This window comes from Neovison vison, chromosome 3 (assembly GCF_020171115.1).
Source record: "Neovison vison isolate M4711 chromosome 3, ASM_NN_V1, whole genome shotgun sequence".
Lineage (NCBI taxonomy): Eukaryota > Metazoa > Chordata > Mammalia > Carnivora > Mustelidae > Neogale > Neogale vison.
The window spans coordinates 66,163,448-66,182,515 of NC_058093.1; the positions used below are offsets into that span (position 1 = coordinate 66,163,448).

The 19,068-nt window shown below is 44.1% G+C and overlaps 1 protein-coding gene and 1 pseudogene across 1 annotated transcript in view; one reads left to right on the forward strand and one right to left on the reverse strand.

Annotated features, from left to right (window-relative positions):
* LRP2 (LDL receptor related protein 2) overlaps positions 1-9,244 on the reverse strand; it is a 207,030-nt gene extending 197,786 nt beyond the window's left edge. Inside the window, exon 1 of the mRNA XM_044242279.1 lies at positions 9,007-9,244. Coding sequence (XP_044098214.1) covers positions 9,007-9,244 — 238 coding nt within the window. The remainder of the gene's footprint in view (positions 1-9,006) is intronic.
* On the forward strand, positions 3,606-4,947 carry LOC122902568 (annotated as a pseudogene).
* Positions 9,245-19,068: the final 9,824 nt, after the last annotated feature.

The window sequence follows — 19,068 nt, forward strand, 5'->3', positions numbered from 1 at the left end:
GTCCCGCATCGGGCTCTCTGCTCAGCAGGGAGCCTGCTTCCCTCTCTCTCTCTCTCTGCCTGCCTCTCTGCCAACTTGTGATTTCTCTCTGTCAAATAAATAAATAAAATCTTAAAAAAAAAAAAAAAATATGTCCATCCTCCTGCTTTAGTAAGTATGGGTTTTGGCCTAAGAATCTATCTACTTTTCAAAGCTCCCTAGGTGATTGTGAGAGCTGACTAACTTCTATCTAGGGTCTCTAGAAGTTAGAGAATTCCGTAAGCTGTTATGAAATAATGCTTTTGCGAACATAACCAAAATCTCACAGGTGAACTGCCCTTAGATATGATCAAGACAACATGCAGCCCCATTTGCTCAGGCAGCTATGATAATAATAGGGAAGCCAGACTGAAAACAAAGCTGAAACCTAGAAGAGAGTGGAGTCAAGAAAAACACAAAGAGAACTGGAGCCCTGAATGCCCCACACCTGAACCCCACTCTGCCTCAGAATTTTCTAGTTAACATGAGCCAATAAATACCCTTTATTGTTTAAGTCAGTTTGAGGTGGGTTTTCAGTTTCTGGTTTCTCACAACGAAGAGTATCCTCCACACCCTTCCCCACATCAAAATTAAAACCAGTGTCAAAGCACATGTTGACATTTTTCTCCTCTCCTTTAATGAGATTATATCGTGGCTAAGACTGACATATTTCAGATTAAACAGCAACAACCACCACCTCCATTCTTAATTCAACTTTATTTGAAGATTTTCCTATGAAACAAATTATTTTGATTTTTCAGCCCTTATTCGACCAAGCTTCTCTTTGTTAATAAGATAAAAACCAAAAACTGTGCCCAAAGCGGCAAGCAAATCTCTGACAGATAGGACAGGATGTTTCTATACACGAATTCAAGAAAGTCTAGCGTAAAAGAATTGTAGTTTACTGTCTTCTTCTTCCCCTTTTTCATGCTTCCTTAACACCTGCTGGGCAGTCGAAAGTAGGTATGTTGTTACTTAATGTCAATCAGTAGATCAGTGAGTAAAGACTTATTGTCAAAGTTACTAAGAATCTTCATGTGTTACTGACTGATAGTACATAAACTTAAAGGAGACCTCTAGTATTGCTTACAAACTTGGATCTCCAGATCTGGACAATAAACAAGCCATTGTATCCATGGTAACAGTGGCTTAACTTTTCAATGCACAGAATGGTAATTACATTTCCTCCTTTCATTCATTTCTCCCTGTTCCCAATAACCTTGGGGGTCAGGCATGACCTGAGGGCTAATGACTAAAAGCATAGAGCTTTCAACATGAAACTTCATTGTCTAACTTGTCACCTTTCTTGGAGAGACTTATTATTTCCTTACATTGTGTTTTGGCACTGCCCTAAATCAAAAGTACCCATATCTTACTTTTTGAATGATAATGTTTCTCAGCACGTGCTATCAGAAATAAGACTTAAAGACCAGTAAAATAACCACTGGCATGGTATTCATGTATTTGGCATTTCTGAATTAATCCAAGGAGGTGTGAAAGACACCTGCTCTACCATTTACGGAAGCAGTCCTCAGGTTAAATGCTAAAGACCCTTGGATTTGCACAAAGATGTATTCTGTCTCCATAGAAGCATTTCAGTATGTCTTCAGACCCTCCTCTCCTCTTTCTTTCCACCCCATTCTCATAGCCAAGGCCTCTTGCCTGCAAAAGGGACAAAGTCTTAAGAATATAAACAAGAGAGCAGAGTTAGTTGGGAAAGGAGAAAGGGCCTAGGATTCACTGAAAAATGAAATCACACAGTGGACTCAAGAGCTCCTGTACTCTGCTCTTTAAGTTTATTTTCCAGAACTTTCCTGTCCACCACAAGTTCTGCTCCAAGTAACACTACTTTAAGCTACAAGTAAACCTCTACAGGTAAACCTTCTAAAAAGTCCTTCTTTCCCCCGTTCTCCTAAACTTAAAGCTGTAACATTATCACAGGAACACAGAGCATGTCTTTTGCCTTAATATTTTCAATACTTTTCCCCTTTCAATTCACTGAGTTATCCCAAGATAGTGTGCTCTTGAGAAATTTCTATAGCCTTTTAAGTCTGCCCTCATGTATAAAATAAAAATAACATCAGGGGCGCCTGGGTGGCTCAGTGGGTTAAAGCCTCTGCCTTCAGCTCGAGTCATGATCCCAGGGTTCTGGGATCGAGCCCCGCATCGGGCTTTCTGCTCAGGAGCCTGCTTTCCCCTCTCTCTGTCTCTGCCTGCCTCTCTGCCCACTTGTGATCTGCCAAATAAATAAATTTAAAAAAAAAAACCAAACTACATGAAAAATAACATCAGTTGGTTTTACCTGATGAGGTGTCCTAGACACGTGTTGTTTTTGGAGCCCAGCCTCTGTTCACCTGGTCACTCTCCCCAATTTCCCTTTGCAGTCCAACCTTAGTGCATGACTTCTGGGACCAAGCATATATCCAAGCCTAAGCCATGGGCACACTTCATACCATAGATACAGTGACTGGTTCTCCAAGGAGTTTATGACCTAAGAGCCCAAGATCCAACTAAGACTTTTGCTGGGAACAATTAAGACAAAAACTCTTGTTTTTCCCTAGTGGTTATTACATGAAAGGATGCGGCTCCAGGAGCCACTGACAACCATCTTAGAACAGTAAAGAAAACATTCGAGAACAGAGTCATCCCAGAGTTAGGAGATAGAGAAAACAGATCAGCCTGACATAGTCTGAGCCCCCATTTTATATTATGTTGAGTCAAAAGAAATTTCCAATATTCGGCTGTCTAGAAAAAGAGCAATCCCATATAGTTCAACCTAACAGCTTTACCTTTTCAATTACATATTTCAATAAACTTCCTTTTGGCTCCAAGCAGTTTAGAGTTCTGTCATTTACAAACCTAAGTGTCTAGACTAATACGTCAAGCTGTGGCCACTAAAATGATAAACCAGGGGTGCCTGGGTGGCTCAGTGGGCTCAGCCTCTGCCTTCGGCTCAGGTCATGATCTCAAGGTCCTGGGATCAAGCCCCACATCAGGCTCTTTGCTCAGCAGGGAGCCTGTTTCCCCCTCTCTCTCTGCCTGCCTCTCTGCCTACTTGTGATCTCTCTCTCTCTCTCTCTCTGTCAAATAAATAAATAAATAAATCTTTAAAAAAATAAAATGAAATGATAAACCAGCATGCACAGATGCATCAAAGAATCACCTGTGTTAAAAACAAAACAAACAAAAAAACACAAACAAAAACAAAAACAAAAAAAAACCCAGAAGATACTACAGTATCTTCTTCTCAAATTTGAAAAACAGTTAAATTCTTGAAGAGGTTAATAAAGATGGATAGAAATATATATGTGAGACCTCACAATCCATAAAACATTTCATACTAATCTCACTTAATTGGCATAACTACACTGTAAGGTAGATATGTGCCCATTTTACAAATAAGAAAACTGACCTGAACAGTCGAGTATTGTCCTGAATTTCCCACATAGTAAACGGCAGAGTCAAGATTCAAACCCAGATCTTCTAAGTCTAAAATCTCACACTCTTCCCACTTCATTTCACCATGCTGAGATTGTGAAAAAACTGCTTAGGAAACATTTCCATGGACCCCAACAGAACACATGAAGCATCAAAGAAATGTCTCTGACGCTGCCATCTTGCGTCCCCAGATGTATGCACCTAATCTCAGCTGGTCTGCCAGGAGACCCCCCGAGCGCCAACCCCTCGTCCCCCACACAGTCCCATTTCCACTCCAACAAGATGAAAGAAACTATCACGAACCAGGAGAAACTCACCAAACTGCAAGCACAAGTGTGCATTGGTGGGAAAAGAATTGCTCGCCAAAAGAAGGTGGTTCATAGAACAGCTACAGCAGATGATAAAAAACTTCAGTTCTCCTTGAAGAAGTTAGGGGTAAACAATATCTCTGGTTCTGAATAAGTGAATATGTTCACAAACCAAGGAACAGTGATCCACTTTAACAACCCCAAAGTTCAGGCACCGCGTGCGGGCAGCGAACACTTTCACCATTACAGGCCATGCTGAGACAAAGCAGCTGACAGAAATGCTACCCTGTATCTAAAGCCGACTTGGGGGCACCTGGGTGGCTCAGTGGGTTAAAGCCTCTGCTTTCGGCTCAGGTCATGATCCCAGGGTCCTGGGATCGAGGCCCGCATCGGGCTCTCTGCTCAGCAGGGAGCCTGCTTCCTCCTCTCTCTCTGCCTGCCTCTCTGCCTACTTGTGATCTCTGTCTGTCAAATAAATTTTAAAAAATCTTTAAAAAATAAAAAAATAAAGCCGACTTGGTGCAGACAGTCTGACTAGCTGAAGACGACTGGCTGAAGCTCTGCCCAAACAATCTGTGGATGGAAAAGCACCACTTGCTACTGGAGAGGAGGAGGATGATGAAGTTCCAGATCTTGTGGAGAATTTTGATGACGCTTCCAAGAATGAAGCAAACTGAACTGGGTCAACTTCTGAAGAAGATAAAACTTAAAAGAAGTTACTGGGAGCTGCTATTTTATATTAAGACTGCTCTTTAAAATTTTGTGCATGGATCTGATAAAATCTAGATCTCTAGTATTTTTAAGCCCCTTGGACTCTGCAGCTCTTTTCAGTTTTTGCTTATACACAATTCATTCTTTGTAGCTAATTAAGCTGAAGAAGTCTGGGGATAAAGTTTGAAACAAGATTAATAAAGTTCTTTGCTTAGGGGAAAAAAAGAAAAAGAAAGAAATGTCTCTGATATTTCAAAACAACAACCAATCTGACCATTTTAAAACTCAGGCTGAAACAGGTCAAATCTTTCTAACATTGGTAAGATCCTGGCCAGGGTTCTTAGAACTTGACACCATTATTGTAAATTTTTTTATTAAATACTTTTTTTAAATAAAATAAAACCTGTCAGTGTTCTTCGAGTACCTGCTTAGAGAACATGGACAATGATCAATTACCATGAATTAAGACTAAAAACCTATTCATGTAGCAGTCTGTACTACGAAACCTGAAAACCTAGGAATATGCTTTGATGGCCCAAGATTTTTGAAAAATAGATCTACAGGTATGGTCTTTGGAAGCTGGAACACCAACATGGAATAAATTCTGGACCAAGATGAAAACACATGGCTCTATTAACCTATCCTCGTAGACTTGAGATTTCTCTTAGAACTGAGATATGTGACCCATCCAATTTTTTAAAAAGGATTGACCAAGGGGCGCCTGGGTGGCTCAGTGGGTTAAGCCGCTGCCTTTGGCTCAGGTCATGATCTCAGGGTCCTGGGATCGAGTCCCGCATCGGGCTCTCTGCTCTCCGGGGAGCCTGCTTCCTCCTCTCTCTCTCTCTGCTTGCCTCTATGCCTACTTGTGATTTCTCTCTGTCAAATAAATAAAATCTTTAAAAAAAAAAAAAAAGGATTGACCAAGGTGATCTTTTCATCACACTAAGGTGATCTTTTCATCACACTTTCCTCGTATGTCAGGTCAGAATCAACAGAAAAGCAATCTACAGGCCTCCTCAACCAACCAGGCTGAGGACATTCCAAGCACATGTATCTAAAAATGATCAATTAGAAGGACACAAAGAGGAGACGGGGTTTAGATCTTAGTTCTAACCTTGGCAACATGCCCTTAGGTGAAGGGCTTCACCACCCCCCTTTTACTCCATTCAGCCCTTTCTTCTTCCCTCCAGGGTTTAGTTGCTTATCTATAAAATAATGCAAGTAGACCAGCTGATAACTAAGATTTCCTCCATCTGTAAAAGTCAAAGTTTCTATTAGAACAGGACAAGCACAAGATTGCCATCAGGGAGTTTGAGCAGAAGCCCTATAAAAACTGTCCAGTAAGAACTTCAAGCAGAGGGGGAAAAAAGCCAACTGCTGGGAAGTAAAAGCAGCAGTGGTATCAGAGATGTAATAGAACCAAAATGTTGCAGACACAAAATGTTGCATGCTTATTACCGGCCCCAGAATCCTTTTAAATATGTAAACTTCACCTGAAGATGTAATTGTCATAAAGCTGATAGTAACTGTAAAAGGCATAACCAAGCCTCTATTAGAGGAAAGAATGTAACTTTAAGATCAATACCATTTTCTCAAAAAACCTTCCAGTCGTATCCTGAGAGCTGGGAATTCCTCACATAAATGTTAGTGAAACATGCCTAAGACTTCCTTATGCACACTGAGAAATTAGAAATATGAATAGTAAGCCCCCCAAAAAGTTACCTTTAGTATTGGTCAATGTAATAGCTGCTAGTTACGATCATTGTCTACAGGCCTTACACGTTCCGCCCTTTTATCTCTTTATGTTAATAAATGCCACAACAGATTCCTCCTGTTATCCCATCAATTTGGCCGATCAGCAATCTGAGCCATGAAAGTTTCCTGACTTCCCCGAGGTCACACAGCCAGAAGGTGGAGAGCCATTGCTGAAACCCAGTCAGCTTGGCCCCAGAGCTCCATCAGGCTCTCCAAACTTTTCTTCAAAGCATTATGCAAAATATGAATACACAAATAATCTCAGCTATAGATATGCTATAATTTTTCTAAAGACTAACCATAAAATACCCAGAGTTCTTTTCCAAGATCTAATGATGCAAACCTTGCAGGAAGATCTTACCTAAAATGTGCGCTAAAATAAGGACATGTACAAGGTCATCACACTCTACCTGAACAAGGTCAATACAACAGGAATCTAGAGATCTCCTTAACCTTCCAGGCTGAGGATATTCAGAGGACAAGTAGGAAGACAGAGTGAGCATACCTCGGATAAAGCGATAGAAACCTGAAAAGAATTTCTGAAAAAATTTGCTATGGCAAAGCAGGTAGATTTTACCTTCTGTGGCAAAGACATAAAATGCCAGTCAGTTTCTTTAGAAACCTTACACATGGGTAGTAACCTAGGGAGCATGACATTTTTAGTACAAAAGAAAAGAGGGAAATAGAAGAGAGAGTCACATACTGTAGCAGTGAAATTATACCCTCTCTTGGACTGGCCTCACAACTCTGGCCACAGTATGACCTGGGACAAATTACTTCATTGCCCAGTGCCTCCACTTCCCATTAGCAAAATAGGAATTTTAAAAATACTGATTATCAAAGCATTATTATAAAGATTAAATATCAGTAAGTATAAAGCACTAAGAACAGGGTCTGCCACATATGTAAGTTTATGATATGTAACTCTTACTGTACGTAGTATTATTAATTATTATCGAAGAGGCATGGATGTAAACTACTCAGAAGAGTAAATATACAGTTTATTTGGTGACTAAACCATCAACCCAGGGGATCAAGTATCTGTTTGATAGTATGGGGACAATCCAGATATATCCCAGATGAACCCGGACAAGATTTCTTTTTGCCAGGCACCGACAGGAGCATATAGTAAATCCTAAGGCTATATTTAGGACATAAGATGTATATCACCCTAAGCACTGCGGCAAACCCACCACAATAATAATAAATCCTCTTTCTGTGTTAACAACACTGAGAGAAGGTGTTCAAAACAATTATTATTAAGTCTCCCTCTGCCTCCCCTCCCTTTCCAAAGATTTTTACAAGACCAGTGGGGTTTGTTGGCGTTTCCAAACTTCTTCTCAGGAAGTCTGAAATGGGTACTGCTAGGAGTTGCTGTATAATTACTTAGTTGATTCCCTCTAAGGAGCTTACACTAAGAATTGAGGAAAGAAAGCAGATTAACCATTTGAATACATGCCATGGCCCATCCACAGGCTTTTCCCTCTCCTCCGTAAATGGGGGCTTCTACAGTCCCTACCCGTCAACCCCAATATGTGATCCAGGGAAATCAATTTATTGCTTTGGCTAATCCTACAACAATAGGGGTTTCATTTTCATTGTAGAGCAATTAAGTTGTCCGACGGGAGGGAAGGAGCAGGAGGCGAAAGAAGTGGGGGGGGAGCACTCTCCCGTCCCCACAGACAGATTAGTCCCTGCGGAGGCAGCCGCGTCCGTTCTGTCTGTCTGGTGGTCGGTCACACGCAGCTCCGGGCTGCTACCTAGCAACGCAAAGCCTGAAGAGAGCTCGCGGGTTCCCCTGCCTCCTCCTCGCCCTTCCCATTCATCCCTGGTCGGTCTCCCACCTCCCGCCCCAGTCCGCGCGCTACTTTCTGTCTTCAAATTCCCTCTCTCCCTTCCTTCTCTCCCTTTTCATTCCTACTTGTTTTCTCTCTCCTCTTCCCCCTTACTGTTTTTATCCCCTCCACTTCTTCCTCCCTTTCTTCCCTGCCTGTATCTGTAAAAATGTAAACTCTAGCAACCTGAGAGAGATTTTAAGTGCTTCACCCCAGATACTTTCTCCATCCGAGCCCTCAAATCTCTGACCGCACAGACGGGGCCTCATTCATCAACACAAAAGCCCCCACCTTCCAGTTGAAAAGGAAAACCCTTCAAAGAAAATGCCCCAGTATATCTGCTGTTCTCTCGGCCAATCCCGCCTCCGGGCCTTATCTCGGCTCGTAAATGATCTGTATCGAGATGCGGTCTCTTGAGGGTCAACGTGGGACCAAGTTTCGCTGAGGAGAACGGGGGAGTGCTCTAGCCCGCCAAGGGATCTCCCCGGCTGAGCGCTGCAGGTGAACACCGCGCACGGAGAACCGGCGAATCCCCTCAAGCCCCCAGAAAAAAAAAAAAAAAAAAAAATCAGTATGGGAGGCAGACTGCGCACTGGCTGGGAGAACCTTAGTCTCCGGGTTCCAACTGCGGAGTCCTTTCGGGAGGGTCGGGAGAAAGTCCCGTGGGAACAAAGACGGGGTCCCCGTCTGTGCGCTGTCACCAAAACCGGCGGAGCTACTTTCTCAAGTTTGCGGCTGCTCAGTTGCCGGGCGAAGGAAGGGTGCTCCAGCTCGCCCCTCGCTGAGCAACCTGAGCGCCCCGCCGGGAGCCGCTCCAGTGCCGCCGCCCTGCCCTGACCCCTGTCCGGCCGCGGTCCCCTCAGTGCGCTTACGGTCCCGACCCCTGCCACTGCCGGTTAAGTCCGGGGCTTTGCGCGGAATTCCGGACAGTGAGCGCTTACCTTGGCCACTGGCCCGCCCCGGGCAGGCGGCAAAAGCCAGCAGCAACGCGCACGCCACCGCCGTCGCCCCGCGCTCCATCCCGGCGACTATTCGCGGCCCGGGCCTTGCGGTTCCTTCCCCAGAAGGTGGGCGCGCGTAACACACAGCACCCGCTGCGCCTCTGCTAGCGCACACTCCCGGAGGCCTGCACCTCGGCAGGCTCCTAGTGGGGGAAAGCCGAGCCGCGCGCCGCGGCATCCCGTTTTCTAGCCGCGCCAGTCCCCACCCTCCAGACCTTGCATAAAGCCCTGGAGACCCGACCGCCCCGGAACTAGCATGCGGGAATCCAGCGGGGCAGGCCCCCTGCCGCCCGGCCCGCCCCCTGCACTTGCAGCGCGGGGAGGAGTAGGGACTCGAACACACGTGCGCTCACACAGGCTCCATTCTCACACGCGCGCGCGCGGCCTCACACTCGTCCTCATGCAGCCTCACACACGCAGTCCAACTCCTCACTGTCACACAACCTGACGGCCTCGCACGCTCACTCGCGCGCCGGCACACACATTCCTAAGACACGCGTGCGCGTAGTCCACACTCACACAAACACTGACATGTGCACGCACACTTTTCAGTTACCCATCCTACATTTACACACTCCTCGCAGTCTCACACTCATATGGGAACACTCGCCCGACACAGGCACTGGCGTGCTCTGCCCTAGCCTCTCGTGGGATTTGCCTCCGCACCGAAGTTTGCAAGGCAGTCCGCGGGAAAATCTGCCACTGATAGTCTTTTAAAAGGAAGAAAAATGAGAATTGGAAGGGACGGGAAAAGGAAATGAACGGAATGAGAGCTCCTGGAGAGATTTGTGACCATTCCACCTGAAATCCCTAGGCTTCTCGGAAAGCCTGGTATCTCCCATAGAGTTGAGACTCTGAGATGGGGTGCTCTGTGTTTTCAGAAAGCCCTACAGCTCCCTCCTATAAGGCAGCGTTAGACGGATTGCCGGGGGCTCCGGCCCCCAAGAGCCCTTCGAATGAACCTTACACTCACCCTCAGAACATCGTCCTAGGACCATACGTGACGCTAGAGCCGACAGAAAAAAAGAGGGGAGGGTGATGCAACTTATCTCTTTGCCCTGGGATACCAGTCTGTGAGAAGGGGCCGTTCTCGGACCGGTGTCGCCCCCAGATGTAAGGCCCCGGGCTCTGGATTAACTCGGCAGCAGGACCACAGGAGTCCTTTCCCCCAGCCAGAGGGGCCGTAAGAGCAGAGGCGACAGCCCTAGGCGCGCTTAGACCTGTGCAGGGGCCCGCCGCCTCGCCCTTTCTAGGGGCGAGAACCTGCCGGTTACTGCCACCCCTTGTCCCCGAGCACCGACCGTCTGGGGCTCTGCTGACCGACCCCTGATAGTACGGATCGCGCGTACCTTCCATGGGCTTTGGTGATTGATGAAGCTTCGCGGGAAATAGGGTGGGGGAAGACAAGTATTATTTTAGAAAGACAAAAAAAGAGACATAGAGAAAACTTAGACTTTTAAAAAAAAAACAGAGCTGTGCGAAAGGGCGACAGTCACTTCGCGGCTTGCTTTCCGAGATTTCTGGATTTGGAAATCCAGAGCGCTCTGCTCTGACCGGAGTCACTGGCACGTTACTTGCCTCCCCTGCACTGCACTGCACCAGCGCTGTCCGGCGCGGAGGAGGAGGCAGGATTGGGGACTGAGGGGCAAAGAGGTCTGGAAGTGTAGAGGATGAAGCGGGTGGGAGGAGGGAAGAGGCGAAGGGGCGAGAAGGGGCACTTCAGTCTCTGCGACTGATTTATGCCGGTTCCGGGCGGCCGGGGCGGTGGTACAAGACCGCGCCGGGGTCAGGCGGCTCCAACGCCCGCCCAGGCCGCGCTGCATAGTCAATGAGCGTCCCCGCACCGCGGGTTACAAAGACCTGCGGCGGGCGCGGGGGAGGCTTGCGCGGGAGGGGCTGGGCGGCTCCCAGTGCGCTCGTGGACTCGTAGGGGTGCAAGAGGGTGAGCGCCGGCGCGCGGGCGTGAGTGTGTGTGTGTGTGTGTGCGCGCGCGCGCGCGCGCGTGTGCGTGTGCGTGTGTCCTTTCACTGTAGCAGCCCGGGTTCCAAACATTCCTTTCTGCACTGAAGGGTTTTCCTCATTGTTGCTGTCTTTGTGCTCCAGTGTTGCCAACTTACTGGAATTCCTGACGTGGTTGCACAGCGGGGCTCAGGCTGACCGTAGGAGCCAGCTGCGCTTCTGTCTGAGGCCGACCCCGCCGTTAATCCCAGAATAACGCGGGTGAAGAGGGAAAGAATGGAGGGAGAACTCGAGGGAGGGGAGCAGATAAAGGGTGGGGATGGGAATGAGGGTCCACTGACGGAGTCCGGTTCCTTATTCCCAGCACTGTGGATGTAAATTCGCACATCCACACTCTTTTCTACTGGAAAAATCTCTTTTTTTTTCAATGAGATTCAACCTCAAACGCATGCCTCTTAAAAACAAGCATCTTCTGCAGCCCGTACCATGCGCCTCTTTATCTGAAATCCATACCTGAGAAAACTTGCTGCTAGTTTTGGAGGATTAAATCTAAGGGCCAGAATCTGGGAAAACCCATTAGCACAGTTGTGATTTAAGCCAGACTTTTTCTATATACTGCACAAGTGTTTGCATTTCACTGTACATAAATGCATAAAAGACTTTACAGTTAACCAAGACAGAGGAAAGTGCTGAAAAATGAAATTTATCCTAGTAAATATATGTAATTTACTTCGTTATATTTTTTACTTGTGTATATTTACTTTACTTCTGCATCAACAACAAACTACTAAAAATGTTTTCAGAGCATTTGTTCCTGTGTTGAACCAACTTGTGCTTCCTACAGTGGGCATGAAGTTGTAAAATCTGCTTGAATAAAATTCAACTTCAGTTTTCTATTAATCCGGCCCAGATTTGCTTCCTAAGAGCCATAGAGCCATCTGCCCACGGAACAGCTCCAATGCAATGTCCTTAATACCTCCAACTCAACACAGGGAGCCTGAACCATAAACCTTCCTTGTTCCTTATCTCAGAAAGGGGCACCACCCTCCAGCCCAGGGGCCAAAGCCTGAATTGTCATTTTGACCCCTCCCTCTTCCTTACTCCTATATGCAATCAATCACGACCTGTAACCTTAAATCCACTTTATTCTCTCTCAAGCCCACCCATTTCTCTGAACTTCACTGCCCGCAGCCACCTAGACTCTCACACCTGAATTATGGCAAGAGTCTTCCCAAGTTCCTTGTTGTCAGTTTTAGCCCCTACCATCTGTCCATCTCTTTTTCATTCTGCAATAAGATGATCCAAAGTGATATTTACATTAGACTAGTGCTTTCAAACAGAGGTCTTTACTAATTAGAGAGTAAGAAATCAATTTAGTAGTTCAGACAAGAATTATTTTCAAATTAAATAGAATAGAAACTTCCATGTGGAAAGGATATGTATTGTTTTACAAAACTCCTGTCTAGCGCGCTTGTGTGTGTGTGTGTGTGTGTGCTGTGTCACCCTATATAGATCTCAGTCAAAAAAGCTTGAAGTATCTCTCTACAAATTATTTCTTGATTGAAAAGAGAAAGTAGTAAGAAACATGGAGGAACCTGGCAGGTATCTTAATAGGTTTTATTACTATTTAGGTATAGTAAGGTCAATAGATCAGGAGATGGCTGCCACTGGAAAGATCATTTATTATACTTACAGATCCCAAGAGAGGGAATACAGGTCACACCACTGGGGGGCCATAGAAGTGAGTGAATCCTCCCAGAGAGAGGAGGGAAAAGTGCATAAGCACCTTTGCTGTGGTTCCAGCTGGAAGGAACAGTGTAAACAGGCTTGGGATTGACCAGTTTGTATTTGAAAAGCCCTCCCTTGGGCCAGGTCTCAAAGGAGGGAGGTAAGGAGGGAGGCAGGAAGGAGGTCAAGGCAAGGTGACTGGGTCATATTATCAGGTTGTCCAGAACAAGGTCTATCTAGCGTATCCCTGCAGGGCAGATGTAAAAGCATTTTAAGATTACAGAAGCTAGAAACTTGGTAAATATGGCAGATGCCTCATGGTATTATTGACAAAAAATGTGTAACTTACCATAAGCAAGCATAGGGCAAACCCAATGTGGGGGGGGGGACATTCTATAAAATAACCAACTTGTATTCTTCAAAAATGGCAAGGTCATGAAAGACAAAGACTGAAGAATTTTTTAGAGGTATGACAATTAAATGCAACACACGGCCTTGGGTTGGACTTGGACTGGGGGAAAATAGCTCTGAAGGACATTATTGGGAAAAGCAGAGGCATTTCAATATGGACTATATAGATTGGATAATAGTATCCCGTTATGTTAAGTTGTCTGACATTGGTTAGGAAAGAGAAGGTCCTTGTTCTTAGAAAATATATCTGATAGTACTGAGGGGTACAGAAATATGATTTTGCAACTTACTCTGAAATAATTCAGGAAAAAAATGTGTGTGTGTGCATGTGTGTTACAAAGAGAGAGCACAAATGGGCCACAAGTATGTGGGAGTTACCTGCCCTGTTCTCGCCACTTTGATGTGAGTTTGAAATTATATTAAAATCAAGTGACTTACTTTTAAGTTTGAGAAACTGAAAAATCTAAAATTCCACATCAACAGTTCCTCTCTTGCCTCCCTGTGTTTACTCTTATTATTCCCTATGTCTAGAACATGCTTTCCCTTCATCCCTTCATCTGGTTAATTCCTATTCAACTTTCCAATCTCATCTAAAATATCTCTTCTTCCAGGAAGACTTCCAAAACCCCCGATAGTGACTTAGGGGTCCCTTCTACATGTCCTCATAGCTCTCTTTATTTCCCTCGCCCAGCTTTAATCCCACTTGTATTCCCATGATTGCCTCAAAGCTTTCCCCTCTGCAACCAGAATAATATATCGCAGTCATGCAGACTGCATCAATCATTGGTTATAACATTTTGGTAGTTTTCACATTATTCTGGAATAAAATTCAAAATTTTTAGCATAATCTACAAGCCTCTGCATGATCTGGCCCCTGGCAATCTCTTGACTCTCATATGACAGTCTAGACACACTGGCCTCCTCTTAGTTCCTCAAACTTATTATCTGCTTTCCCAGCCTCGAGGGTGAGATTAAGAGGCCTAGGAGAGAGATAGGCAGAGGCTCGTGAAGCTGCCTAAATTCCTGACTCCAGTTCTAGCTCCTAACCTAGTATACCCTTAAAATAATCATCCTTTTGCTTGCAACTTGAGTGGATCTCTGCCACATGCAAAACAGAGCCAGAATGAAACCATCAAAAAGCACCAAAAAGACATCTTAAGGTAGTTCGCCTACCAGTATGCTCCTGATGTAGTAACTGCAATCCAAAAGGGAAGAACATTGTATTGATGACCCTCCCCCACCAAGTCCTGAAGCCATAAGTCTGCCTGTGGGTAGCCAGGGCCAGGAAAGCTACAGCAAGATCTAAAGGGACAATGAATGCCGGAACCATGGTATCCAAAACAAACATGGAGACACCAGATAGACTAAGACAGGAGAATCCTTCTGATTTGCAAATACAGTCACGTGAAAAGTCTTGGCAGAGCTTGAAAGAAACAACAGGGAATCTACCAAGTCTCACTGACTGAATAAAAACGTTCAGTAAAGTTAGGACTCTGCTGAAAATGTTAGGAGTTAAAGACTTGATCATATGTAAATGTTCTGATCAAGTCCCAGAGGCAAGAGTCTGTGCAGCGGGACCTCACAGGGCCTTGTGAGGAAGGCTAGGAATACAGCAGCCATGTCAAAATGGTTAGCCTCACTGCTTTTGAATTCTTCTCTCTTAGGAGCAATTCCTGCAGGTAAAGGTCAGTGAAAAACATCTGCCTGGATAATGACTCTTGAGAGCCAGAAGTCCAATACAATTCCATCAGTCCCACAGTCCATCTCTTATCTCAGAGATTGTGAAAGGGCTGGAGGTTGTAGAAAAATATGTGCTAAGAAGCAGTATTTGCATGAAGAAAAGGCCTATATAAAGTCAGGACTCAGGAACATAACTATATGTAAATCCAGTCTTCAATTTACAAAAGTTTGGGGACCGTACCAGAATTCAACCAGGCTCCCCATTAAAGGAGCTGGATTTGTCTCTATCACCAAATCCCCAGAACCTAGCACTGGACCTGATACATAGCAGGCCCTCAATAAATGTTTGATGAATGAAGGAATGAATGGAATAGGACACCATAAACTCTGCATTTGGCTTCTGGCATTCCACTCAAATGAGACATTACAAGATGCAACTTCTTCTTGAGATCCTGTCCACTATAGGAAGCATCCTCAGGGTGTGCTGTATTGGTGTCACTGTAGTATCTGGCACTTAGTTCTCCTAAGATCCTCTAGGGAGAATTTAGAATGAGTCTCAGAATTATCCACGTGGATCAACCGAGAGAAGTGTTTATCCTTTAGCTCCCATCCCCTGTTGGTTAAGAGTTATCATCAGGTGGGGGGACCTGGGTGGCACAGTTAGTTAAGTGTCAGACTCGTGATCTCGGCTCAGGTCATGATCTCAGGGCCATGAGATCACACAGGGCATGGAGTTTGCTTGAGATTCTCTCTCTTCTCTCTCTGCCCTTCTCCCCCTGTGCACGCACATATGCTCTCTCACACTCTCTCTCTCTCAAAAAAAAAAAAAGTTATCATCAGGGGCATTACCTTCCCTGTCACCTGGGGTAGGCATGTGCTTGCTGAATGCACCAGAGTCTACAGCAATGGAGAAGCTCTGGGGCACAAAGTAAAAGATATGCCAAGGACACCGGAATGCTGAATGCACCAGAGTCTACAGCAATGGAGAAGCTCTGGCGCACAAAGTAAAAGATATGCCGAGGACACCGGAAGCATAATGATTCCAGTATAAAGTAGATGAAGCCTGTATAAGGAGTCAAGTGACCAGGCAGATGTCATACTCTAATGTTCTGTGGTACTTTTACTGTGTCCCCTGGTAGAATCATTCCATCTAGGAATCAGCAGAACCTAAATGACATTCTTGTCAGCAAATTCTTTTTTTTTTTTTTAAGATTTTATTTATTTATTTGACAGACAGAGATCACAAGTAGGCAGAGAGGCAGGCAGAGAGAGGGGGGAAGCAGGCTCCCCGCTAAGCAGAGAGTTCGATGCGGGGCTCGATCCCAGGACCCCAAGATCATGACCTGAGCCGAAGGCAGAGGCTTTAACCCACTGAACCACCCAGGAGCCCCTCTTTTTTTTTTTTTTTTAAGATTTTATTTATTTATTTGACAGAGAGAGATCACAAGTAGGCAGCGAGGCAGGCAGAGAGAGAGAGAGGAGGAAACAGGCTCCCTGCTGAGCAGAGAGCCCGATGCGGGACTCCATCCCACGACTCCGAGATCATGACCCAAGCCGAAGGCAGCGGCTTAACCCACTGAGCCACCCAGGCGCCCTTGTCAGCAAATTCTTAAGGTGATGATAAGAGACACCAGTCTTTCTTCCACCCTGTAGAGACAGAGCATCATATATCTGCCATATACTATATCCTAAAGGTAATATCCCCACCCCACAGTTTTGTCCTTGAGTTGGTAATTTAAATCAAAATCTAATAGATCATTCTATTATATTATTAAGGTAGCTCCTCCTGTGTGATAAGGTAAACATATCTTCTTCAAGTTATTATGGGGTTATGTCCTCCTGGTAAACCCATCGAAAGTTGAAAATATCCTAAATCGAAAATGCATTTAGTACATCTAACCTACTGAATAGCATAGTTTAGTCTAGCCGGCCTTAAACATGCTCAGAACACTTACATTAGCCTACAGTTGGTCAAAATCATCTAATGCAACATCCATTTTGCAATAAAGTATCAAATACAGCATGTGAATGAATCAGTTGTTTACCCTCAGCGTCCTGTGGCTGGCTGGGAGCTGAGGATGACTGGGAGCTGAAGCTTCCACTTCCCAGCATCATAAGAGCATCATACTACATACATTAGCTCAGGGAAAAAAAAAAATCAAAATTCAAAATCTGAAATACAGTTTAACTGAATGCATTTCTATTTCTACCATCATAAAATTGAAAAATCGTTAAGTCACATAATCATAAGTCACAGACAATCTGTGTAATAAAACTAAAGCTTATTCCAAGGTCAAATACCCAGTATCAAACCCCCTTCACTTGTAAATAAGTTGCTTGCTTTGAAGACATCACTATTCAAGATCCCACATTAGTAAATCTGGCATTTTGTTAGCCTTATAGTGCTGACAGAAGCACTGTGAGAAGGCAGACAAAACCCACATTCTGTGTGTCAGTGGATTCTAGAAAGAACAAATCGCTTCTCCCGCCATATATAAAGGGTCCAATATAATCACTATGCCACCAAGGGAATAATTTTTCTATTTTTTCTGTGTCAGTGTTAGCAATTTTGCTTTTCTAGGAATTTTTCCATTTCATCCATATTTTCAAATATATTGGCATAAATGTGTTCATTATATCCTCTTATCTTTTTTGGAATCTGCATGATTTGTAGTATTATTCCTCTTTTTATTATTGTATTGATTATTTCCTCCTTTTTCTCTTTTTTCCTTACTCGTTTTGCCAATTTTGCTGGTCTTTTCAAAGAGCCAACTTTGGGTTTGTTTTTGAATCAGTTATATTTTTATTTCTGTTTTGCATTTTTTTTTATATCTTCACTTTTCTTTTTTTTTTTTTTTAAGATTTTATGTATTTATTTGACAGAGAGAAATCACAAGTAGATGGAGAGGCAGGCAGAGAGAGAGGGAAGCAGGCGCCCCGCTGAGCAGAGAGCTCGATGCGGGACTCGATCCCAGGACCCCGAGATCATGACCTGAGCCGAAGGCAGCAGCTTAACCCACTGAGCCACCCAGGCGCCCCTATATCTTCACTTTTCTTCACTATTTTCTTCTTCCTGATGACTTTGGATTTTATATACTGTCAAGCTCATTTATTACATTTTTTATTTCCATTGTTATGTTTTCAGTTCCAGAATTTCCATATAAATCTTTTTTCAAGAGCCCTGTTTTCACATGAAATTGTCTATTTTGTCATCTCTAATATATGGATTATATCTTTTAAAACTATCAATTGTTTATCTTTTTTGTTTTTTAGTCATTTCATCCTAGCTCCTGGTATGCCTGGCAAATTTTAATTGAATACATGTGAGTATAACAAATTGTGTAAGCTATAGATGATGCTTTCTCTTCCAAATAGAATTTATTTTCCTTCAAGTAGGCAGTTAGGATAAGGGTAAATCTTTGATCTAACCAGAATGAGGGGTCTCAAGACTGGATTTCAGTCTTCATAAGGTCTGAACTAGTCCTGGTTTGTCCTACTGCTAGTGTGAACCTGTTTAAATATCTCAATAGAAAATATTGAGCATTTTCCAGGATACTTCTCCTTAGTGGCTCAGAACTCCAGTGTATCTCAGCAGCAGCAGGATATTCCTGAAAGCTCTCATTAAACTCTTACCACGTTAGCATCCACTTTATGTTAGACTTCACAGATCAATTGAGCTTACAAACTGGAAATGCTGTAAGGAAAAAAGTAGCAGAAAATTTCCAGCTTTCTCAAGTGTTTCCCTTTCTTGGATTTTGTTTTCTCAAATGATTAATGTGCTGTTATTCCCCAATGCCTTTAAACAGTTATTTCAAATTTTTTTTTATTTCAAATTTTTTAAAATTTAAAATATATTCTTCATATATAATTGTAACTATTCTATGATACTACACCAAAACTCAACAAGTTGTTTCTAAGAGTTAAGTACAATAAGGAATTTTATTTTTTTTTATTTTTTTAAAGATTTTATTTATTTATTTGACAGAGAGAAATCACAAGTAGATGGAGAGGCAGGCAGAGAGAGAGAGAGAGGGAAGCAGGCTCCCTGCTGAGCAGAGAGCCCGATGCGGGACTCGATCCCAGGACCCTGAGATCATGACCTGAGCCAAAGGCAGCGGCTTAACCCACTGAGCCACCCAGGCGCCCACAATAAGGAATTTTAAACCATGTCAATGAACGTCCCACCCTCAATTATATAAAATCCACTGGTCTTTAACTTTGAAT